Source organism: Rhinatrema bivittatum, chromosome 2 (assembly GCF_901001135.1).
Source record: "Rhinatrema bivittatum chromosome 2, aRhiBiv1.1, whole genome shotgun sequence".
NCBI lineage: Eukaryota > Metazoa > Chordata > Amphibia > Gymnophiona > Rhinatrematidae > Rhinatrema > Rhinatrema bivittatum.
Window position 1 is genome coordinate 316,685,961 of NC_042616.1, and position 26,713 is coordinate 316,712,673.

Sequence of the window (26,713 nt, forward strand, 5' to 3'; positions counted from 1 at the left end):
AGCTCAGCTGAGGACAAAGCATTTGGCTTTAAGATGGCTTTCCCGGTCAACAAATCATTAAGAATTATGATAGTAGCAAATAATATAGATTATAACAAAAGAGTTTGACAAACAGCAGGAGGCTGTTGCTTGTTGCTGCATATAATTGTTATTGCTGCTGTAGGTCATATGAAAGGAGAGAGCCTGCTTTTCTTAAAACTATATTTACATAGAACTACTATAGATCAACTTCGGTGTCTAATGAACCTGTCATAATCTGGCTTAATCATCAAGTCTCAGGAGGGGATTACATTACTGGAGATGTCAAAACTCTTAAATAGATTGAACATGTAGTTGAATGAACACATGAAAACTGTATGGGGGGAATTTTAAAAGTATTGCTCATGTTCATATATATGAGTACATGGGCCGCATGTGAACAATGCACATTTTATGTTTAAACTGTTTATTAACACAAAGAATTAGAAAAACGCCAGATATACATTGAACACTGATGCACATTTAGCAACATTCAAACACAGTCAAGTAAGATAATACTTTTTTTTTATACAGTTTACCCCACCCGGTCCACATCATCATAACTTTTAATGGTAGAACTATAACACAAAGAATTATATCTAAGAGTAGAAAATGTACTTTCAGTACAATGATAAACTTACTTAGGGGCCGCTGCAATAAAGGCACGTAGAAAGAGGGTGCTGAACTTTCAGCGCCTGCTCTCTTAATGCACGCATGGCGCCCCTAAGGGGGGCGCCATGCAATATTTAAATTAGGGGGTTGCGTTAGCAAGGATATGCATCCTTGCTAACACAAACTCAGACGGTTTTCGTGACCGCCGTATGGCAATAAGGGAAACCGACGCCGATAAACCCAGCATTTGTTTTAAAACCCCCTAATTTTAATATTGCATGGCGTCCCATGTGACCAGGTCAGGCTCGAGTCTGTCAATGGGGCGGGGAAGGGAAGAGAGCGCGAGTGCGGTAGGAGGACGTGACAGAAAAAGAAAGGCGGGGAGGAAGCAGAGACCAGTGGCAGGGAGACCCGTGGTGGCGGGAGTGGAGTTCCCGGGCTGTGGTGGGCGGTCCCCGAGAGAAAAGGCAGCGAGACACCCCCCTTAGCAGGGGCCCGGGAGAGGGGGGCAAGGCAGCCGCTGCTGCTTCTGTGTCATTCTTAAACAGGAAGTCCCAGAGAGCAGGAAATCTCCGTTTGAAAGCAGAAACTGTCAAGAAAAGACGGGGAGGGCAGGCGCTGCTGCTCTGGAAGGAGCGAGGTAGAAGGAAGTGACAGAGAGAGAAAAAGAAAGGCGGGAGAGGAAAACAGTCACGAAAACCAACGCCGGGTTTATCAGCGTCGGTTTTCCTTAGTGGCGGACAGCCACGAAAACTGATGCTGATAAACTCGGCGTCGGTTTTTGTGAATGGCCCGACCGTCGATTTTTATTTTTCTTCCTCTTGTTTCGATGCACACATCTATTAACATCTGCTCCTTGCAGATGACAGTTAAATGTGCATCTCCGACGCACATTTTTCTTTTTGCATCAGGAGTGAATGCCTAATAGCCTCATTCACGTGCATTTGCATGTGAAGAGTGCTATTACATTCACTCCGTGTTAGATGCGCGTTGAATAGGCGCTAATCCCCTTATTGCATTAGGGGATAGATTAGCGCCTATTCTACCCGCGTCCGACTGCACGTTAAGAGTGCGCGCGACGCAGCGCACAGTGATCAGGCTCCTTCCCAAGCCTCTCCCCCTACTACAACTGCACATCAGTAACAGGGTCAAATCAGAATATGATTTTTCAGGGTTCATTTATCACCACACTTCAAGCTCTTGGAGAAAATCGTTGGATATTTGGCTCCCATATTGCAATAAACTTAAGTTTACTCTTATAAGATCTGGGCGTAGTTTGATTTTCCATTTGCATTAAACTATGCATTTTATTCCTCCAATATCAAAAAGAGGGCAGAGATTGGTCTCACCAAGCCGCAAGAATTTACTTTTTCCCTATCAGGCAGGCTTTCCTTAATAAAAGAGCTGGCCCCTTGCCTCTTACTGAAAGGGAGGCAGTCACATCAAAGAGGACCCCTTTCGGGTGTAAATGTCAACCTTGGACCAAGAAGAGATGAGAAATATTTGCAGATCTTGTCCCAGAAACGTTGAATAACAGGACAGAGCCAAAAGTAATGACCTAATGTGCCCCTAATCTGTTGACACTTGATACAAAGCTCAGTCAAGGCACTCTGCCCTATAGAGCCATATGGAAGTTAAATAAGCAGTACTTACAAATTTATATTGCAGTTCTCTAAGATTCGCATCCTCCGACAATTGTAATATTCGAGCAAAGGCCATGGATACCTGAAGGCCATTCAAAACAATCGATACTTCAGATTGCCATTTACTCAATAAAATGTCCAAAGTAACAACGTGGCACATTTTAAAAGTTACAAATAATGTGCGTATATACGTGCAGGTGTTAGTTAATAGTTTTAAGAAAAAAGGGGTGGGATTAGGGCATGTCAGGGGCATTCTGGTGCAGGGCCTCAATTTCCGCCTGTAAATTTATATTTTAAATTCGGCAGCTGCAGCACGCAGCAGGTTGTTAGCTACGCATGTTTACTTCTGCTCTTGATGAGGTGTAAAACTGCAGAAATCTCTGTTTAAGCCTAAAACGACTGGGTGAGAGGTCTGGGTCAGGATCAGTGATTCCAACCTTTTTTGCTTTGTGGCACACCTGGCACTTCACCGAGGCACATCACCCACTTCCCCATCATTGCTTTCTCTTCTCTTCCCTCTCCCCCTTCCCCTTGGCATCATCACCTTCTTCCTTTCCTCTTCCTCCACCCCCTGGCATCATCATCACCACCACCTTCCCTCTCCCACCATCTCTTCCCCTCTCCCTTGTATTATCATCAACTTCCCTCTCTTTCTCACTCCCTTGCATCAACATCACCTTCTCTCTTCACCTTCTCACCCTGACTTCATAATCATCATCACTACCTTCCCTTTCCTTCTACCCCTCTTCCCCAGCCCCTGGCATCATCATCATCATCTTGCCTCTCCCTCCTTCTCCTCCACCCCCAGGCATCATTACCACCTCTTCTCTACCCCCTCACATCATCATCATCACCTTCCTTCTCCCTTCACCCCCCCCCCTCCATCATCACCTCCGTGCTCCCTCTTCTCCACAGCACCTGGTATCATCACCTTCCCTCACCCTCCATCCCTCTCCCCCATCCCCAGGCATCATCATCACCACCTTCCAGCATCTCTTCCCCACCCTCTTGCATCATCATCACTTTCCCTCTCCCTCTTCGCCTCACCCTCCTAGCATCATCTCCTTCACTCTGCCTCCATCCCTCTCCCTCACCCCTTGGCATCATCATCATCATCTTCCCTCTCCCTCCATCCCACTCCCCCACCCCCTCGCATCATCATCATTTTTACCCTCCTGTCACCCCCATCAACATCACCTTCCCTCTCCCCCTGACATCATCTCCTTCCCTCTTCCTTCACCCCTCCCCCTCACCCCTTGGCATCATCAACACCTCCCCTTGGCCTCCACCCCTCCCCCTCATCCCCTGGCATCACCAATTTCTCTCTTTCTCCATCCTCTGACATCATCACTTTCTCTTCCCTCTCCCTCCACTCCTCATTGTCAATTGCCTTCTATTCCCTTTACCTTCAACCCTGGCATCACTTGCCCTCTTCCTCACTTCCTAGTATCATGATATTCCTTCTCCCGCACCCCTGACATCATCACCTTCCCTCTCTCTCCACTCCTCTCCCCCACTGACATCATCATCAGTCTTCCATTTCCTCCACACCCTGACCATCAACCTTCCCTCAACCTCACTCCCTGGCATCATTATCACCTTCCCTCTCCTTCCACCTTTCCTCCCCACCCCTTTGAATCATCATCTTCCCTCCTCCTCCACCCTTCTCCCCATCACCTGGTATCATCTCCTCCCCTTCCCTCTCCCCTCACAGACCGTGGTACATTAATCTGTCCCTTTCCCCATTCCACCCCCAATCCCTGAACAGCAAAAATCTGGGAGCAGGCTTACTGAGTGCTGCTTCTTTTTCCTTTGCCAGCCTCCCTCTGCAAACTGAACTGCACAGGACCAGAAGGTCTCACAAGCCTACAGAGGCCCGAGCAGTTTCTGATGCACAGGAGAGCCAACAGAGGGGAAGCAGGAGCAGCTGCAGATAAGCACTGCTCTCCAATGTCCCCTGCTGGCCAGGAGGACATTCTGCAGGGCAGGAGGGAAACAGAAAATGAGATTGCAGCCGCGGTACACCTGCACTCCAGCCGCGGCATACTGGTTGGGAAACACTGGTCTGGATGACCTCGAGTCGGACTGGGCAAAGTGATGGACTAATTGGTAAATCTGGGAAGGAAAATTTGTGCAAGCATATTTTAAAATCTGCTTACCTGCGTGCATTAAAGCTGACAAATTCCTAAGGAAGATACACATAAGTTTGCTCAAGCAACTGCTTAAAATTAGGAACACACCTATGCGCAGTAGGTATATTTTAAATCATATGCATGCAACTACACACACAATTTAAAATTCCACAATATGAGCGCTCGCGCACCCATATGTGCATGTATGGGCATCTGCACGCTTGTTTTAAAGTTACCGTCTTTAGGTTCATCTAGTTGATTCCATGAAACGCTTTTTTTTTTTTTTTTTTTTTTTTTTTAAGTCTGTGATAAAATGCTTCTGGGATCCTCAGAAATCTACTCTGAGGTTTTCCATATCCCATGCTGATTTCTTTGGCTCTGACAGTTTCTGCCTGGAGATCTGGGGACAAACCACATTTCCCCATCAAGGTTAAAACAGGGATATTTCAGAGTGCTTTAAGGTTGATGGCAATTTGTTTGCATTTGATCAGCGATTTGTTTGCACTCATTACTACTGATCTTACACATTTCTATAGTGCTACCACATGCATGCAGCAGGGTACAGATACATAAAAGCAGAAGCAGTCCCTGACTATGGAGTGTACAATCTAGTTGAGACAGAGAGAAGACAAATAATTTCTACTAACCACTTAGGTCTTAGAGTAAAACATGTTTAACTTGAGAGGGTCAAGGTGTGGAAGAGTCAGTGTTTTGGGGATTTAAAAGCAATTTCAAAGAAGTGGATCTTTAAGCAGGATTTAAACTTGGCTAAAAATGGAGTAAGACAAAACAGATGAGGACTGCCATTCCAGGAATGCCGTGCCACAAGGCAATAAGGCGTCTACCCATTAAGACCGTATGACAGTTCTGCTTTAATAAAGTGCAGAGCAATTGATAAGGAAAAAAAATGTAATGACATGATATGCACAGCCCAAGAGAGAGGGTTCTCACAATGTTTAATAAACTGTTTCAAGGTCGCTCAACAAAGACATACTTAAGTGCTGTACTTACATCCAAAAAATTGGTTCTAAAGCACTGTCACGTGGAGAACATCAAAGAGTCGCCTTAAAGAACAGCAAAAGGCATAATCCCAAACATTTAGGAGAAATGGATCCTAACAGATCTTTATTTTTTTTACAAGAAGAATATGAAAATTTGCCTGATTCACAGTCAAACAATCTATTAATATACTTCATGAATATTTATTGATATCCTGAAAACCAGACCAGTTGAGGCTCATAGGAAATAAAGATGGGCACCACTTGGTCTGAGGGTGTGTGTTTCTGAAATTAGCATGTTCCAGTTCTCTAATTTAAAGGATATCATGCCATTAATGTAAAGGGATTCTCTGTGCATGGTCATTAAGTCCCTTTGTTGTATCATGGCAAGCCAAAGAATGAAGGAAGTAGGTGGGTGTAACGTTTGACCACCTGCGAGATAGCCCCACAACGTATCCTAGGATGCCAAGGCTGCAATAGGTAACTCCGACACCGCCATCAGGATCCCGGGATGCCTCATTGATTCCTCTAGGCAGGAACACCTCACCCAGTCATAAAAGCCCCCAGCAGGAACAGCATTGCGATGCCCGGTGTTGTCAGCATGACGGGGTATCTAAAAACCTCAACGCACTCCCAGCCGGCCCCTCTGCAATGGATCATCACGTTGTGCCTGGCTGCCTGCAGTGTGCATTGCAATTCTTGTCCTGCTCCTTGTCTGTTCAGTGCTCCCGTCCTGCTCCTCGTTTGTCTGTGTTCCAGTCTTACCCTCTATCTGCCCATTCTCCAGTCCTGCCTCTCTTTTGTCTCTGTTCCAGTCCCATTCCTTACCTGTCCTTGTCCTTCGTTGTCTCTTCCTCTCTGATTGCCTTGGATCTTGACCTATGCTTTGTAGTCTGATGTTGCTTGATCTTCACCTGCCCAGACCCCTGCCTGGATTCTGATGCCACTTGATCGCCACATGCCCCGACCTTGGCCTAGTTGCTAACGCTGCCTGACTGCTCTCTACGAGACCCTTGCCTAAGTCCCGCTGTCCCTCAGAACCCAAGGGCTCAACCTGCAGGGGAAGAGGCTGGTAGAGATGAAATCTAGTTCTTATCTCAGTCCAAGTGACTTTGCCTACTATCGGTGGGGGCCCAGCTGGTTTGCTGGCTGAGTAATACCAATCCAACCACAATGAAGGGCTCACACTCCCTGACAGTAGGAAGGAGGGCAGTGGGGAAAAGCAGAGGCCTGCAATCAGATCTGAACATTTTCAGAAAAATTATTTGTTAAACAGGATAGAAGCTCTGCAGTGAACTGAGTTCTACTACAGTCACGACTTAAGCCAATGCTTGTTAAATGGCATGGAAATGACTGTTTCTTTTTATTGCTGGACATATTTTATACAATTCTTCAAATACATATAATTGCAACATTTTTCTATTTTATCAATAATTGTGGGAGATATAACAGCATTAAGAAGAGAATCAGACAAGAAGAGAATGCTCAGCTACACAAATTGTAGGAAATTATATATTGCTTTACTACACAGCACAGAAAACAGAAAGATGACATGGTCAAAATGTATGGAACACCTGCAGCTTCATCTCACTAAACAAAGCCAGCAGCCATGTCACTCATTGTTTTAAAATCTCATATATGCTTGTCTGCACCTGTCACACGGTCAGCACGCAGCCTCCTGCTCAGAACACACTGCCAGCACGGCCCAGATACCACCAGCCACTGCTCCTGCTGCTGTCCCTTAGGAACACATGCACGTGCATATGCACACATTATATAGGCCCTGCGGCAAGAGACGCTGAGTACACCCTCTGATTACGTCAGGTCTCGCAGTACTACCTCGCCTCAGCAACGGGTCTCCTGCCTTAGCAGTGCATGTTGCCTTTGAGTTCCTGTGTCCTGCGTTACTGATTCTTCGTAAAGCATTGCTTGTCCAAGCTTCCTTGTCCAGCCTTGCCTTGTATTGCCCGTCTTGTCCAGTGTCTTCCATATATCCTCATCCACCCTTGGCCTGACTTCCAGATCTGACTAATTGCCTGGAACCGACTACGATTGCCTACTGCCTGGACCTGACCACCCTTGCCTGCTGCCTGCCCCAACCTTGACCTGTCTCTGACTCCGTTAGTCTGCTGCTTGCCCTGGCTCTGGTATACCATTGAACTCTTACTCTATTCACTGTCCTAGGGACCCACCTAAGACCTGCAGGCTGCCAGAACCCAAGGGCTTACCTGCGGAGGAGGTGGCTGGTATAGGTGAAGCTCCAGTCTGACCTGCTGCAGGGCATGTTCACCAGCTGCCGACATAAGCCTCATAGGCTCACCTACAAGGCCGTGTCAAATATGCCGCAGCACAAAAGGCTCCCATCCATGCCACCCTTCACAGATTGCTGAGGCCATGAGCTTGGCAGACTCGCCTCAGGCCTCTGCCATTGCCAGGCTAGCGCATCAGCTTCAGCAGCAGCCGAATCAGCTAAATACCATGACTGGGTGCCGTAGCAGTCCGGGCAGCCATACCTTCTTGCATGAATTCCGGCAAGATCTTCAACAAGCCTGATCATTCCAAGGCACCCGTACTCCTGCAGATCAGACAAGGTTCTTGGTCTGTAGGAAAGTTCGCAGTGCAGCTCCACACACTGGCCTCTGAACTTCAGTGCGACTGTGATAGTCTGACTGCAATCTTCAGGCACGTATTCTTGGAGTGCCTACAGGATGAGCTGGCTGCCAGGGATCTGCCGGAGACATTGGAAGGCCTAATTAATCTAGCCATTTGGCTAGACCTATAGTTCCAAAAATGGATTTGGGGAAAAGGGGCTCGGCCCACCTTCCTTTCCGTCTCGCCCAGAATTTCCAGTGGCCAGTGATTTCTTATTCACCTCCTGAGCCAGGAATGGCAGTAGAGGCCATGCAGGTTGACCTCTTTAAAACCGTCTGCGGAGGAGAAGCAAAGGCGCCGCAATCTCAACCTGTGGTTGTATTGTGCTGCGCTGGGCACGTCACAAGTCACTGCCTGAATAAGCTATGAAACTCAAGGACCTAGGCCTGGTAGGAGAGGGCACCCGAAGACATCCCTGTACCTCTCTATAACACCTAGTACCAGTATGTCTCTCCCTTGGGGACAATCTCATGGATACTCTTGGCTTCTTGAATACTGGCACTGGCAGCAGCTTCATCCACAAGGCTTTGGTCCATCACTACCAAATACCAGCAGTCTCTTTGAATACTGCACTCTCAATCTCATCTGTATACAGAAAACCTTTGCCTGAACATTTTACGAGAGCCACTGTACCCCCTCACCTAGCACAGGGACTCTGCATGGTGAGCAAATCAGTCTTTATGTGGTACCCAAAGCAGTCATCTTGGTCCTACCATGGTTCATGCTACTTCAGCCCCACATTGAGTGGGCCACATTAGAGATCACCGTGGAGCTCTAGCTGTCATAAGTGATGCCTTGCCAATGTTTCACCTGTGATTCCCTTGGTTCTGACTGCTACTGCAAAGCTTTCCGGTCTACCACTACATTTGCAGATGTGTTCAGGAAACAGCAGGCCATAGTTCTGCTGCCCTATCTCTCTTATAATTGTGCCATTGACCTGGTCCCTGGCAAGGTTCTGCCCAGAGGTAGGGTATTCCTGCTCTCTGCCCCTGAACAGAGACTATGACCAATTATATTGAAGAGAATTTGAACAGAGGCTTCAATTCATCCCTCCTCATCATCTGCCGAAGCTGAATTCTTTTTTATAGGGAAGAAGTACAGGTCATTACATCCCTGTAGTGACTATCAGGTCTTAACTCCATCACCAAGAAGAACCACTATCCTTTTGAGGATTTGGGATAATTACTGCTTTAAAATAATTACCCCATCTTGACTGGTAACTGGAATAAAAAAAGAGGTCAAAGAAAAACCAACTGTCAACCGAGACAGAAAAGAGAAGCGGTGGTGTGATTGTGTTTAAGGAACTGACTGCATGAATAAAGAATGGGTGCAGATAAGAAGGCACCAGATAGCCACAGGAACAAAGAAACACAGACCCTGAGAAGGGCCTCAGGAAAAGTATAGCCAGGTTTAGCAGACTATTAAAAAAGCAGCCTCGGCACGTGAAAGATGAGCAAACGGCATTGCACAAGAAGCAGTTTATTCTGTCAATCGGCTCTGTTCGCTCCCTTAAGGAAAACAAAATCTTGCTTTCCTTCAGTTTTTGCTATTACTCTCTGTATGCATGCATGAAAACCTGCCGGCGATTATAGATTTCTATGTTGATTAATAAATGTCATGCTTTGAAACTGAAAGGCTGTTTCATCACTGGCTTTGTGCCCTGTCTGGGGAGGAAACCAGGCAGGGTAAGTTTCAAAACTTTTCACTTGATTTTTTTTAGCTCTTTGATCGCCTTCAGAGTACACAGATATTTACCAAATTGGACCATCAGGGGGCATACAATCTGATCAGGATCCAAAAAGGCAATGTATTGAAGACCACCTTCAACACCCATGTTGGTCACTATAAATACCTAGTGATGCCCTTCATGTTGTGTAACACCCTCACAATCTTCCAATTTATGGTCAACAAGATCTTCCAGGACTATCTCTACTCCCATGTGGAATTTACCTGAATGATATACTAGTCTTCTCTAAGTCTTTGCCGGAGCATCGACGTCATGTGAAACAGGTCCTCCAGAGACTCCATGAGCACCACCTCTATGCCAAGTTAGAGAAGTGTACCTTCAAACAGGAAAAGCTTCCCTTCTTGGGAAATGTTGTCTCCCACCAAAGCCTATGGATGGACTCAGACAAATGAAAGGCCATACTGGAGTGTCCCCGGCCAATGGGCCTAAAGGCACTGCAGTGCTTCCTGGGGTTCACAAATTACTATAGGCAATGTATTCATGATTACTCCTCCATGGTTGCCCTGCTCACAGCCCTAACCAAGAAGGGTGTAGACAGTTATAATTAGACCACAGATGCTATCCAAGCTATTGAGCATCTCAAAGAGGAGTTCAATCTTGATTGTGTCAATATGGACCAGACCCATCCAAGCCATTCATTCTGGAGATGGGTGCATCTATTCTTGGGGGTAGGTGCTGTTCTCCTGTAGCATAACAATAATGGTACTCTTTTGATATATTCCTATTTCTCAAAAAAAAATTCTCTCCGGCAGAGAAGAACTATACCATTGGTAATGGGGAGCTGCTAGCGGTCAAGCTAGCCTTAGAGACCTAGTAACCATCTATATGAATCACAAAAAACTAGAACACATAGCACAGGCACAGAGGCTGAACCCCTGGCAAGCCCACTGGTCGTTTTTTTTATTTTTTTAATCAGTTTGACTTTGAGTTGCAGTACCATCCCATGGAGAAGAACAGATAAGTTGATGCCCTCTCATGCTCTTTTGATACTGAGGGCTTTCAGGAGTCTTCATGGCATATCGTTGACCCTGCAAAGATTGTAATCGCTGCCGCATTTACAGTTACTCCTGGGAAGATCATGGTTCTCTATCATCTACGTCAAAAGGTTCTTCAGTGGGCTCATGACTTCCACTTAGCGGATCACCCAGGTTATCACTTAAATGTTGGAATTAATCTTCTGACACTACTAGTGGCCCCAGAAGACAGATGTAAAGCCTTGTGGAATCCTGTCCCATATGTGCCATGAATAAAGTTGTTACAGCCACTGCCAACCCTAATGAAATCCTGGACCCACTTGGCCACTGATTTCATCACTGACCTTCCCCCTCTCTAGAAGCAAAACCACCATATGGGTGGTACTGGATAGATTTTCTAAGATGGAGCATTTTACTCCCCTTCCAGGCCTCCTGTCAGTTGCAGAACTAGCTAAAATCTTTGTCCAGCATATCTTCCATCTCTATGGACTCCTTCTTCACATTCATGGCCCATTTCTGGAAAGGCGTATGCAGGAAGTTTGGAATTATGTTGGATTTCACTTCAGTTTACCATGCCCAGAGCAATAAGAACATAAGAACATAAGAAATTGCCATGCTGAGTCAGACCAATGGTCCATCAAGCCCAGCATCCTGTTTCCAACAGAGGCCAAACCAGGCCACATGAACCTGGCAAGCATCCAAACACCATGCTACTGATGAAATTAATAGCAGTGGCTATTCTCTAAATTGACTTGATTAATAGCAATTAATGGACTTCTCCAAGAACTTATCCAAACCTTTTTTGAACCCAGCTACACTAACTGCACTAACCACATCCTCTGGCAACAAATTCCAGAGCTTAATTGTGCGTTGAGTGAAAAATAATTTTCTCCTATTAGTCTTAAATGTGCTACTTGCTAACTTCATAGAAGGCCCCCTAGTCCTTCTATTATCTGAAAGTGTAAATATAAATAACCGATTCACATCTATTTGTTCAAGATCTCTCATGATCTTAAAGATCTCTATCATATCCCCCCCTCAGCTGTATCTTCTCCAAGCTGAACAACCCTAAACTCTTCAGCCTTTCCTCATAGGGGAGCTGTTCCATCCCCTTTATCATTTTGGTTGCCCTTCTCTGCACCTTCTCCATCACACTATATCTTTTTTTGACATGTAGCGACCAAAATTGTACACAGTATTCAAGTTGCGGTCTCACCATGGAGCGATACAGAGGCATTATGACATTTTCCATTTTATTAACCATTCCCTTCCTAATTAATCCTAACATTCTGTTTGCTTGTTTGACTGCTGCAGCACACTGAGCCAACAATTTCAAAGTATTATCCACTATGATGCCTAGATCTTTTTCCTAGGTGGTAGCTCCTAATATGGAACGTAACATCATGTAACTATAAGCAAGGGTTATTTTTCCCTATATGCAACACTTTGTACGTCCACATTAAATTTCATCTGCCATTTGGATGCTCAATCTTCCAGTCTTGCAAGGTCCTCCTGTAAAGTATTACAATCCACTTGTGATTTTACTACTCTGAATTATTTTGTATCATCCGCAAATTTGATAACCTCACTCATCATATTCCTTTCCAGATCATTTATATATATATTGTAAAGTACTGGTCCAAGAACAGATCCTTGAGGCACTCCACTGTTTACCCTTTTCCACTGAGAAAATTGACCATTTAATCCTACTCTCTGTTTCCCGTCTTTTAACCAGTTTGTATTCCACGAAAGGACATCGCCTCCTATCCCCTGACTTTTTAGTTTTCTTAGAAGCCTCTCATGAGGGACTTTGTCAAACGCCTTCGGAAATGGACAAACCTAATGAGTAAATCAGAGTCGTGCTGCCTTTCTACAAGCCTATGTAAACCAGTGGCAGGATAACCCTGTCATGCTATTGGACTCTTGCTCTAGACATTATCCTAGGACCTGCCTAAGACCTAGTGGCCGCCAGAACCCAAGAGCTCAACCTGTGGGTAAGGCAGCTGGTATAGGTGACACTCCAATTTGTCCTGTTACAGGGCGCATTCACCAGCTGCCAGCATAGGCCTTGTAGGTTCACCTGTGAGGCTTTGCTAACTACACTGCAGCACAAAGGACTCACACTCAATCCACTCTTCACAATGCAGTAGCAACTCACAACAAGCAAAAGCTTGCAAAGAAAAGGAGAGCAAGACCATGAAAGCTGTCAGCCTTTTCTATACTCTTTCAAGGAGAACTTAAGGTTGATCCCTAAGCCCCTGGATTCAGTGCAGAGCTCCCAGTTAGCCACTTAGGATCCTATCAGACACAGACACCCTGCAAGCCAAGATCAAGGAGGAGCACTTAATGTGATTTACTTGGATTTCAGCAAATCCTTTGATACGATTCCACATAAGAGGCTCATGAATAAAATGAGAAGCTTAGGAGTGGGTCCCACGGTGGTGGAGTGAATTACAAATGGTTGACTGACAAGAGACAGCATGTAATGGTAAACTGGAACCTACTCTGAAGAAAGAACAGTGTTGCTTCAAGCATCAGTTTTAAAACTAGTTCTGTTCAATATCTTCATGAGGGACATTGCGATGGAGATAAAGGAAAAAGTTTGGCTTTTTGAAGATGAGACAAAGATCTGCAACAGAATGGACACTCCTGAAGGAGAAGAGAGAATGAAGAGAAATTTAAGAAAGCTTGAAGAGTGTTTGAAGGTTTGGCAGCAAGGATTCAATGCCAAGAAGTGCAGGGTCATGCATTTGGGAGTGCGGTAATTCAAAGGACTGTATGCAATGGGAGAAGGAAAGATTAACGTTCACAGATCAGGAGAGAGCCCTTGGAGTGATAGCGTCTGGTGGTGGGACTGCTTTGCTTCAGCAGACCCACATCATGATACCTCCTCCATCATGCTTGACAGTCAGGATTAGGTTCTTTCTTTTTTGCCAAACAAAACATTTGTTGTTATGACTGAAAATTTCAATTTTAGACTCGTCTGTCCAGAGAACATTATTCCAGAAAACTTGCCATCATTGACAGAACTATAAATTCTGCCTTATATAAGAAAAGTCTAGGCCATCCACATCCATGAGCTGAACCTGAGCCAGAAGTGGGCCATGCAGCAAGACAATGCCCCTAAGTATTCAAGTACATCTTCGACAGAATTGCTGAAGTAGAAATATTGTGGCATGAATTTCAATGAGCTGTTCATGCAAAGAAACCCTCACATGTCAGAGTAGAAAGAGTTCTATATAGAAGAACGGGGCCAAAATTCCTGAAGTGCAACATGAGAGACTAATCAACAGTTACAGGAAACATTTAGCTGAAGTTATTGCTGCTCAAGGAGATACCACCAGTTACTGAATGAAGAGTTCCCATACTTTTACACACAAGATACTCATTGTTGCTTTTTTTTTTTTTTCTGAATAAATATTCAAAATATATCCTTTTTGTCTGAGTGGGGCTGTCTTTTTCTCTTATCGGGATATAGATTAAGATCTAATCATGTATTGAGTATAAAGTGTACTAAAATAAAAAATATAGACTATCCTAGCAGGGTCACAAATTTTTTCTTAGCACTGTATTTATTGAAGTCATGATAACCTTGCTACCATGCATGGCAAAAGTTCCAGATTCCACAACTTGATTCAAAAAAGAGATTTAAGTGTTCCAAACTAACCTTTCAGTATTTTACAGAAGTCAAAGCTAAACCCTGTGCCCTGGGCTTTGAAATTTTGACATTGAGAATATTCAAATCAGCTGCTTTCATTGGAAGAAGTACCTTATGTACAAATTTGGAGTATTTGGAGACATGAAGGCATGAGTGTGGGGTTCGCTGATATGTGTGGATAAAAAAAAAAAGCCCTACCATATCATGACCCTGGTGGTCCTGCTGCCATCTCCAGAAAATTTAGTGCAGATCAGATGTAAAACAAGAAAGTTATTAGGTGGTATTATTGTGTATGCTTATTCTGGAGCTATGTTGCACAAACATACTCCTGTCATGATCCTCATGGACCACCTGACATCTCCTGAAAATTTGGTAAGGATAGGATGCAAAACAATTATTTAGGGGGAAAATGTGCAACACACACACAGGCATAGCATTCTCATAAGCCTTCTTTTCCCTTAGAAAGTAGGTAAAAAAAAAAAAGCACCAAAACACTTTAAAAAAATCAAATTTTTTTTGGCATGAACTTACTCTCTAATAACTACAACAAACCTAGCTCTTTCACAAGATGTAATTATCCCTGCCACCCATCTGACTGTTTTATTACAGTGCAGATATAATTTGTGCCTATAATTCACAATACTAATCCCAACCTTTCATTGTTGTAATTGGCTTAAGGCTAACCGTGTGGCTACAAACTAATCTTTATTGAGCTAGAAGAAAGCATTTTTCTTTTATCAATTTTGAACTGCTGCCCCAACTGTAGTATTTCTGAGGTAAAGTTGTGCCTAAATTAATCACATTTAACAGGTTGCCAAACTCTCCCTGGCTCAGATAAGAGCAATACGTTTAGCTCTAGCCCAGCTTTTGAAGTCACCCCCAAGAACACAGAGTTACAGAAAAGTTCAGGTAATGCTTTTTGAAGCTTCAAGATAAAAGGATGGGCATAATGATTAGGGGGCAATTTTCAAAGCCATTGATGTGCATAAAACATTGTGTAAATGACTTGCTATAAAATTACACAGGAGCTATGCACATATAAATATGCACATAACTTGATTTCATGCATATGTAGCCCCGCTGTTTTCGGGGGTCACCTTCAGATGCTGGAGAGGTGGTAACTGACGCTGCTGCAGTCCTGGGAGCAGTCTCCGTCCCTCCAGGAGTCACCAAGTGGTGACCAAAACAGATCTGGGAGGCCCATGGGAAGACTTGCAAAAATAAATCCCAGGTCCACACCGTGACTTGGCTCCAAAACAAGAGTAGTTTATTGAATTACAGTAGAGTAGAGTTTATAGGAAATTACAGTAAAGTGTCTTAAATCTTCCAGAAATACTGTCCCAAAATAAACTCTAGTAAGAGAAAAAGACAACAAATAACAACAAGACAGTCACAGTCTCTAGGAGTAATCACTCCTTCCTTCAAAGTTATACGTCAGCAGGTCACCTCTTCTGCAGTGAGCCCCGGGCTTAGGGTCCCCGCACCAGATAAGCAACCTTCAGTAATTACATCCACTGTGGGCTTCCCCAGTTGACAGGGTCTCTCTTTTTCTTGGGAGAAATCTGCCTTCTAGGTAACACACCAGTAGTCTTCAGCAAATCCAGGAAACAAACTGCTACTTCTCTTGAGTTAGAAATCCTGGTCTAGGATCCCCACCCTTTCTCTTCTCCTTCAATAAGCGACTCTAGTGCCTGTGCAAACATCTTTCCTAACTTCTTTCACCATCCGCTTTGAGGGATGACACCTCCTACCTCCTTTACCCGATGCCAGCTGCCATCCCTTTCAAACCCCCTCCTTCATCAGGAAGGAGCTTGCATTCTACCAAGCTCTGCAGTAGCAGAACTCTCTGTCCTTTAGATGAACTCAAAGCAGGAGGCCCTCCAGAAAGTGCCAGATGACTCTAGCCAGGGTTACACATATCTTTATGTGCACTGAAAAAAGGGGTGCTGGGGTGGAGTTGGGATTTGTGCATATGCATTTGATGATGTGATTCTAGTAACTACAATGTTCTGAATTACAAAATGAAGAGGATAAAAAAAAAAAATAGAAAGCCCTTTCAAAAGTAAAAGACAGAAGAGATGTGCCTTCTTCCTCCCTCAACCCCCACCCTGGTTAGGTATCACCCTTAGCATGTGAATATAGCAAAAAAAAAAAAAAGAGTCAATGACAAGTCCATCTTCTCGCCCATGCCTTAAAGAATCAGTGCATTTCTTTCGCTTAGGAAATTTTACGGCCAAGCAAGTAACGACCACAAAACATAAACGTTTTCCAAAACTGAACCAAGAAAATAGTCCACCCAGAACTGGATGCCGGCTTGACCGCCACACAGTACAGGCGTGGGCCGCGCCAGCTGCTGAAGCAGTGCAAACAATGGGGCAGTGGGCCATCATGGCATGGGCACCCAATCACCCACAGCACCCCTGCATGTAATACGGCACAGTTTATTAATATTAACATGTCTTAGTGCTGTGCCACATAAGAAGAGTAGTAAAATAAGAAAGCCGATGGACTGGGCAGGATCACTTCACTTTCATTAATACTGAAAGAAATATTAAAAAGCTAGCATAATTTAAGAACCATCCAGCTCCAACGCTGCAAAGAACATGAAAAAGAAATTCTCTTTAAAGTGATGTAATGACTAAAAAATAAATATTGCCTTAGTTCCCGTATTTCATAGGTCTCCAGCTGAGTAGGGTTGATTCCTTTTGCAACTGCTTCAAGTATAAAAAACACTTCTAAAGCATATTCAGATAACTTGGCTTGGCTAATTTCAATAACTTTGAGCTTCACTGGAGATGTTAGGGCACATTCTACATTTTCTGTAGATATATATATAGCATCGCATACTCTGCTATCTTCCATTTTTGAGTGACATGTGCAGACAAGCCCTGCAAAATCAATTTCTTATGCCCTTTGTACTCTATTCTGTTCCTACAGTTGTGTTTTTTTTTTGTTTTGTTTTTTTTAAATACAGCTTTTATCCACATAATTGACTATACTAGCCATGTCTGGCCCAGCTTTGTGGTTCTCCTATTTACATGGACTAAGCCTGCGTGTTTTTTCCATAATAATACAATCTGTCCCCTCAAGTTCCAGCACACATCTCATTTAGCTAAGCTATTAGAACTACTGTGAAGTCTGGTTCTTCCTTAGACTCTGGTCAGCCTACAGTTTTGCTGCTGTTACATCAACCTCAGCTCTCTAAATCAACAGTTTTATCCTAGAAAATTTTGCAGTGTTTTTCCAAGTCAGCCATTTCTTATTGAAGTGCACTTAGAGAATCTTCTGAATTAAAAATTCTATGCTCCGTTTCAAATTCTGTTGCTATCATCTGCTAACTGTGTATTGACTGAAGTTAGCATGTTACTGAGTGAGTTTATCTACTGAACCTGAACGTTTTTACTGCCATGACTTCTGTTACCACATTCTATGTTTTCCTGCCTTCAGATCCCAATTGCAGAGCCCATTTTAGTCTCAAAACTTGTTTTTTTTTCTTATCCTTTACTTGTTTGGGAGATTTAGATGCTATAATCAGTCCAGGTCTAGCAATGAATCTTTCCATCCAAGTCTCCAAAGCATTTGATAATATTAGTAGTAGTAAAAATTGCTGATTACCATGAGAAATAAAGCTGAAGGTTTCGGCAATTCCTAGAGTCATGTAGGAACACATCTGTCTAGCTTCCAGCCATCTCATATCCACCCCCTCCTTCCCCCATAAAAATGCAATCTTAAGAAGAAAACTTAAGAAAATATATTTGAAAAAAGTGGTAACACTGAATGTATTATATTGCAGTTTATAAGTGTAATTTGGAAGCCTTTCACAATCATTCTCCTAATAAAACTACAATCTGAATGCCACAGCACCACCTAACAAGAGCAACAATTCATTTTACATAATACAGCTTCAGAAATATAATGCAGCTACTTCTAAGATATATGGTATGACAACTTCTGAGTAAGAGAAAGAATAGGTACGTGCATTCATTATGAACAAATACAAAAACCGCTGAGGTAGATCTTAAATAAGTACGCTGAATTTTATAAGATAAGGGCGTAGCCGTGAGTATCTTATAAAATCCGGGGTCGGCACGCACAAGGCTGCACACAATCGGCAGCCTGCGCACGCCGAGCTGCGCAGCCTGCCTCCGTTCCCTCCGAGGCCGATCCGAAATCAGAGCGGCCTCGGAGGGAACTTTCCTTCCGCGTCCCCGCACCTTCCCCTCCCTTCCCCTATCTACCCCACCTCCCAGCCCTACCTAAATCCCCCCCCCCCTACCTTTGTTGTGCAAATTACGCCTGCTTCAAGCAGGCGTAACTTGCACACGCCACCTCGGCAACCCCCGGCACAGGCTGCAGTGCCGGGGGTCTCGGAACCGCCCTCCTGGCCTGCCCATGAACCGTCGCCATGCCCCCTGACCCGCCCCGAACTGCCCCCTGACCCCTGACATGCCCCCCGGACACGCCCCCTCCCGCCCCTTTTACGAAGCCCCGGGACTTGCGAGCGTCCCGGGGCTTTGCGCGCACCAGCGGCCTGTGCAAAATAGGTGCGCCAGCGCACGAATGTACTGCGCACATAAATCCGGCAGGATTTACGTGCGCAGGGCTCTTAAAATGTAGCCCATAATGAATGAGGCCCTTTTTGGTTCATATGAATGATACAAAAAGAAAATAGGCCTCAGACGAATATACACCAAAAAATTTTAAAAATATTTGTATTCATTCTGTAAAAAAAAAAAAAAAAGGTTTCCAGCAAGACCAAGCCTTAGCCTTGCCCCATCCCCAGTGCCCGAGCCTGGGCCTAAGTTTAGGCTCAATGCCAGATCCTGGTCGCCGAGGCCCAGGCCTAGACCTGGATCTCTGTTGTCAAGTCTTGGGCCTAGGGCATGTGCCTAGGCCCCCAGCTTGATGCCAGAGCCTGGTTGAGGCCAATTCAGGTCACCAAGGCCCCGGTCTGATGCCAGGACCTGTACAAAGCTGAGCCTGGTTGCTGAGGTCCAGGAGTAGGTCCAGATTTGGTGCTGGGGCTAGTGTCTGGCATCAGGGCATAGCCAAGGCTGAGCCCTGGCTGCTGAAGCCCGGATATGGACCTAGGCCTATGCCTGGGTCCAGTACAAAAGCCTGGCCTGATGCTGGTTCCCCAAAGCCTAGGCCCGAGGCCTTAGCCCAGGCCAACACTGGGGGCCCAGCTGCATCCAAATGAACCAAAACCTATTTTTTGAAGCTGTACATCCCTATTTAAACTCATTTACAACATACCCGGTATAGTTGATTAAATTGTGGCACAGAGATAGAGGAGTTTAATTATTTTCAACCTGGTCAACACATACACAAATAAGTCGGTGCATCTAAAGTTACAACAATATTTTATAAATTGTGTAGCAGGAGCCACACGGTTTCTAAAATATGCATATCTCTGCCCCGAATGTAAGTGTATATATCTGTAATACAGGAAAACACAAACCTGCTCTATTCATTTTATAAAAATACGTGCATATATTTAATGTGTGTAATAATTATAATGAGCACATAATGACCAGTTAAACAAAAGGGTGGCTATTTTATAAAGATTACGCCTACTCCACCAGTTCACCCTGACCCTCCAGCACTTCACCATGACCTCTCATTCAAAAACTTTAAACAAAAGATACGATCAGTTTTACTTCTACAACTTAATTAGCAGGTGTAAAAGCATAAGCACAGATTTGGCAATGTATCTGCAAATACTACTTACAAAATAGCAAGTTGTGAACATACTGCTCAGGAAAGCCCATAAACTGCCCCTTTATTTTCCTATTAAAATTTATAAGCAAGACCACAGGTACAGGTGTACTCTCGATGTTCCAAGATAGCCTACATGTGTGTATATATTATTGACATGCATTTATGCCAATTTTATGTACAGAAACCTTTTGAAAATTAATCCCATAGTGTAAAGTAATTTGCCCAAGATATATATTGACACATTGGTGACCTGAACCTATATGCCACTGGAGTTTTTGTGATTTATATTTCTATGAATTATCCCTTAGATCATATGTTATGCACTCGGCAAATATAAAATAGGCTAAACGATTATGAGACCACTACACTGGAGTGCGTGACTGCTTTTGTTAGCGTTAGCACGCGTTTAAAAGGCTCTTAGCGCATGAAATCTAGTTTACTTGTGTAAACAGCATTTTTAACACATGTTGTTTAACTCACAAGAGTTAGAACAAATAACAACCTACTCTAAAAAGGTAATGAGATGCAAGACTATGCAAAACAGCTCATTACCTATTAGTGCATAGAAAAATAATCTGCATTAAAATGTGCAGCAGTGGCGCAGGTCCTTTAACGTGCTAATATAACCCTTTGTTGGGGAGGTTGCTGTTTCCCCTAGGGCCATAAAAGTATTTTTTAGTTGGGGTGGCAATCCTTCCCCTTCTTCCTGCATCTCCCAGAGAGTGAGCCCTTGCTGTGGGGGGAAGGGAATTCCTTTGTGGTCCAGGTGATGGAGGGTCGCTACTGATGTGTGTGTGTGTATCTCTCTGGTGGTGTATTCTCTTCAGGGACAAACAGGCTGGACTCAGACTGGGTGTTCAAATAAAGTTTACTGATTATTTCCAAATTGTCAATCACTGTCCCACAAACGTTCCACAATGCAATATCGTCGCGCAGAAAACCAGTGCTCATAATTGAGCGCCCAGATCAACTTCTCCAGGGTTCCCGATGCAAGATGCAAATGGGCTGCTGTGGTAAAAAGGAGGCGCTGGGGAGAAACTGCGCCCCGAGTGCCTCCTTGGCAGCGGGCACCCAGGAGAGGTGGCTCTCAGCAGGTTAGGAAAACGGATGCTCAATTTTTTCCTAACCTGACCGCTGGCACACTTTTTTTTTTTTTTTTTAATTTGACAGTTCTCCTTTTTGTATACCTCCAACTTAATATCGTCATGATATGAAGTCAGAAGTACAGAAAAGCAGTAAAAATGTGCGCGTCGGGAGGGAAACAGGTAATAGCCGCATCAACATGAATTTTGGATGCGCTAAACGTCGTTTTGCACTGGGGGTTATGAACGCGCATCCAAAACGCGCATGCAATCACGTGTTGAGCCGTGCGCTGCGACCAGGGCATGGTTTTGCATCGGCCTGATTGTCCCTGTGCTGGAATGCTTCTCCATCTCTCCAGCTCCTGGGAGGGAGCTTGCCACTGTCTCCTCATCTGTGCAAACAGCCCACTATACTGGGGGAGCCCAACTCCACAAAAAGAGCCTACCTGAGTCCAAAGTTCAGTCTGAAGTCCACAGTCTGTGTCCTGATCCCTTTGGGATGGAGATCGGGTTGGGAGTCTCCAGATCTCAATGTTTCAATCCCTTCTCCTTCCTCTCTGGGAGAGAATCCTGATGTCCCAGTCTTGACAAAGCTCACTATCTCCTTTGTCCAAACTGTGAAGAGGAGTTGGGGGGAAAACCCTCCACACTAACAAAAAGGAATAAAATCCAAATGCCTCTATCCAAAATATCTCACACTGGGAAGTGCTGTCACTGGTCTTGCATCCTCTAGGGAGTAGAAGGATTAGCTCACAGGTTGCCCCTCTTCAAAGGTTACAGGGTGTTCCCCAGAGCAAGAGAAAACTAATCCAAAAGCTGATCAAACTCTACAAAAATCTCTCTCTTTTTTTGAAAGCAAGGCAGACCCTATCAGACAGGGTAGGCACTGACAAGAAATCTCCTCTAAACACAAGAAAAATACCAAGTTGGAGTGATGGGCCCAACTCAGCAGGCAGAAAGTAAAACTAGCTCCTTATTCTTCAAAAACCAACTCAAAATGACCACACACTCTCCATGCCCTGGGATAGCCATTCACAGTCAGCTCAATGGAGAGACTGAAAAGGAATGGAAAATCCTATTGCTGTTACTAGTCCTGATGGTAAGGGACCTAGGGCCATCTAGTGGCAAGCCGAAGGGTCAGCCACACTCATAGGTGAATTTTAAAAGCCTGGCTCATGCTAAAGCCAGGAGATACACAAGTATGTCCAGCTGACATGAGCCGCACGTATGCGCACAAGTGAGAAAGCCCAAAAGAGGGGCAGGGTGTGGGCATGATCTGGACATGGGTAGGACAGGGGTGTACCAGGACTTTAACATGAAATGTTGCTGAAGTATTTACATGCACAAGCACGCTCTGAGGTCCTCTGCCCTGTAACTTTACTACTACTAATGATTGAATTAATTTCTTGGCTAAATGCAATTTATAATTTTCAAGTTCCATCATCGGATCTTTTTTTGAGAAAGTATTATCTATTGTTTATTTCCAGTACATTAATTGGAGGATTAGAATAATTCTGAAATCAGATGTTAATAATCATCATATACTAATGTGTACAATATTGATATATCATTTAGCGGTATATGTTTTTGGGGGCCAGAAGTTTCCTCTTGCTCTCTGGGCCTTCCTGATCAATTGGAACTGGCTCCTACAGAAGCTTTGGCACTGTAGATTTTTATTTTCAGCTATCAGAGGTTTCTTCTCATTTTCATTTCCTCCCCCCTCCCTCCTTACTGGAAACCAATGCACCAACAATCTTTAACAGAGATTCACACATGCTCAGTCCTAAATGTAAGTGCTAACTGTGGACACTACTGCCACAACATCCCAGCCCTAGCTATCCCCAATGATCAAACCCAGGTTTCCTGCAGGAGAACACTGCCAATGGATCAGTTAGGCCAGATCATTCTGCAAAAAACTTTGATATGAAAATGAATACTACTAACTTTGCAACTTCTTCGCATCTCTGTTTCTTGGTCCACAGAGGTGCTTTCACCATGCCAAACAGTGACAGATGTTCCCGTACTGTTAAGTTTTCAAACAGCACATCAAACTGTGGACAAACACCCATTTCCATTCTGATAGCAGGAAGATCTGTCTGTACGTCCTTTCCATTGATAAAGATGGTGCCCAGGCTGGGAGGATATAGCCCGGTCAACATGGATCTAAAATGAGAGACAGCAATGCAAAACTACAGTCAGTTCTGTTTCATTTCAAATAATTTCGGCTTGTACATTCATTACTTATAAGGTACCATCAATCATTCGATAACACTGGTAAATACATTTCTGGGAATGTTTTTTTCCTCCACAACCTTTGGTGAAACAAGTAGATTTTAACAAGCTGAACACAAATATGCATTTATTATGTCTGTATCATGTACTGTTTGCCAGTAAAATGCAATATACATTAAGCATTGTTACGTGTCTGTAGCGGCATAAGCTATAATGGCAATGTTGGTGTTATATTTAAGGAAGAATGTGAACCCCTGGGTTGAGATGAGCGATGTCTCCACCCACAGGGAGGAGCCCTGTGAGCCTCACCGTCAGCAGGCATAGTCTCAGTGGCGTGCCACACAGCTAAATGAGGAGACTTTATTAATAAGGAGAGAAAAAGGAATGTCCACAGTATTAGCAATATGGTAATACAGTCCTGAGCAATGAGGATTACCCAGAATGAGTACGGTGGAGAAGATCTGGTAGTGGCCCGCGGAGCGGGATACACCGTGGATCCCCTCTGATGAACATAGGCACCTCAGGATACAGATCTGGTAGTGGCCCGCGGAGTGGGGTACACCAAGGAAGTCTGTACTGTAGATGTTGGTAGCGATGCCGAGACCCGGATGTGGATCAAAGTAGATGAGCAGTAATACTGTAGAGCAGGGATGATGAAGGCTCTTTACTGATGAAGGGCGGTAGTAGCCCGAGACTCAGGGTACACTGCGTCGAGTCCTCAATTTAGTCAGAATTGAAGGTGTCAGAAGGTACTCACAGTAGAGGGTTCCTGGAGCAAGATAAGATCTGAGAAGCAGATCCAGCAGCAGACAGGCAGGAAGGCCCTCCATGGAGCAGATAGCCAAGAATGCAGGGAGGCCCCCGAGGAGCAGGTACTCAAAGCGTCCAATAGCCAAGGCTGCTACAGGAAGTCCATGAAGTGCAGAGTACAGCAAGATGGAACTCCTTGCTATCTCGATGACGGAAAGGGCAGGTTCGCTTAAATATGCTGATGGGTAGATGTCATCGGGTGGGGTCGCCCCCGAGGTCCCGCCATGACATATTCAAATAAGGCCCTTGCATGCGTGCCTGCGTGCCTAGTAACTCTAGGTCCAAATGGTGACCGGCAGTGCCCATGCTATCCCAGGGACACCAGAGAGGTCGGCGTGTACAGGCAGAAACTGCCATTCTTCCCAGACTTGAAGGAGTGGAGAAAAAAGAGGTGAGCATGAGAGGTCGCAGCCACCTGTGACTGACAGGCATAACAGTTGGCACCAGAAAACAAAACTAAAAATATTTTGCCGCAGATTTCCGTTTGTAATCACTGTCGAATGCTTCGCAGATAAGAGTCCAACAATAGTCACCCAGCATGGAGGGGTTCCACTTGCCTTGATACCGTTTCTCCAATGTCTTGATGAAACCTTTCACCATGTTCGTCACTCACAGCACCGCCAAGGTTTTCTGGGAAGAAGTCCAAGTGGGAATGAAGAAAATGTATCTTCAAGGACTTATCACACTTCATCAATATGTATGCCTGATTCAGATTTTCAACCTGCCCAACATAGTCTGCTGCCTTATAGTTGCCTAGAAAGTTACAAACGACATTCTTGAAGGCTGTCCAGGCAACACGTTCTGTATCTTGCAGAAAACCATCAAAGTGGCTATCCTTTATCACAGCTCGGATTTGTGGGCCAACAAAAACACCTTTTTTTTTTTATCTTGGCATCACTTATGCATGGAAACATTTGCCGTAAATAATGAAAGACTTTACTTTGCTTGTTCATTGCCTTAACGAAGTTTTTCATCAACCCAAGTTTGATGTGCAAAGGTGGAAGAAATATCTTACTTGGATCCACCAATGGGTCGTACACAACATTTTTCTGCCCTGGAACCAACTTCTTGCGGAGACGCCAGACTTTTATGACATACTGCGAGTCTCTTGCTCGACTGTCCAACTCACAAAGGAAGCAACAATACTTGGTGTAACCAAGCTGCAGAGCCAGTAGAATTGCAACTACCTTGAGATCACCACACAAATTCCAGTTGTTCCTTGAGTACTGAATGCGGTTCAGCAGTAGCTGCATGTTCACATAATTTCTTTCATATGAATGGCATGTCCAACAGGTATTGATGGGTAGATATTGCCGTTGTGCAGCAAAACAGCCTTCAAACATAAGATTGATGAATCAATAAACAGTTGCCATTCTGTTGGGTCATGGTCACATCCAATAGCACAAAACAATCCATTGATATCACAGCAAAAAGTCGGACTGTCTACTTGGTTGAAATATTTTGTCAAATCTTCATGATGGCTGCGAAATACTGAATTTTTTGTATCAGATGACAAAATATTCCATCCTTGCAGCCTTGACCCAAGCAGCTCCGCCTGACTCTTTCATAAAGCCAAATTTCTGACTAGATCGTTCAGCTCTGACAGAGATATTAAATGAGGATCGCTGGATATTGATGGCACAAAGGATCAGCCGCAGTGTTGCGCCCGGTCACAGATGGCTGCGACCTTTGTTGCTCACCTCATTTTGCCCAGTAGCCTCTGGCTACTGGGCAAAATGGCTAAGATGGCCGTCTCTGCCTCTGCACGCCGACCTCCTTGGCATTCCCGGGACAGCGAGGGTGATCCCGGTTGCCATCTTGAGTGACCTAGGGCACGCACGTGCGCACCTCTCTCCTTCTTGTGCACGTCATGGTGGGAACCTCAGGGGCATCCCCTCCGTATGACATCACTGCCTACATGTACGTAAGCTAACCAGACTTTCCTACCTACGAGTTAGCAAGGATTCCATCTTGCTATTCCTTACTTTAGACGCTTCGCATCGCTGTACCGGGATTCCTGGCTGAGTGACTCAGGTACCCGCTCCTCAGGGGCCTTGCTGCACTCAGGGCTATCTGCTCCTCCAAAAGCTCTCCTGTCTGTCTCTCCTTCTCTAGCTAAGTGAGATATTCTGCACCGGACCTCCGCTGCTGCCTCTACGTATTCTCTTCTACATTGAGAGTACAAGACCTACTTTTCATTACCACGTCTACTCAGCTGTGTGGGATCCTCGGGTTACCCCACTCTGCAGACCACTACCAGATCCATGCTGTCTTGTGCCAGTTGTCAACACCTACCTCTGGCCTACCCCATGCTGCGGACCACTACCAGAGTACAACGCACAAGCTATCAGAAGCAAGTACTTTCCGGGTTACCCTGCTCTGCGGACCACTACTGGATTTACACTGTCTTGTACCAGTTACTCAAATCTGCCTC

The 26,713-nt window shown here is 44.6% G+C and overlaps 1 protein-coding gene across 1 annotated transcript in view; it reads right to left on the reverse strand.

Annotated features, from left to right (window-relative positions):
* Positions 1-26,713, reverse strand: part of ABCA13 (ATP binding cassette subfamily A member 13) — a 929,477-nt gene that overhangs the window by 590,296 nt on the left and 312,468 nt on the right. Inside the window, exon 32 of the mRNA XM_029587089.1 lies at positions 23,182-23,400. Within this exon, the coding sequence (XP_029442949.1) occupies positions 23,182-23,400 (219 nt within the window). The remainder of the gene's footprint in view (positions 1-23,181; positions 23,401-26,713) is intronic.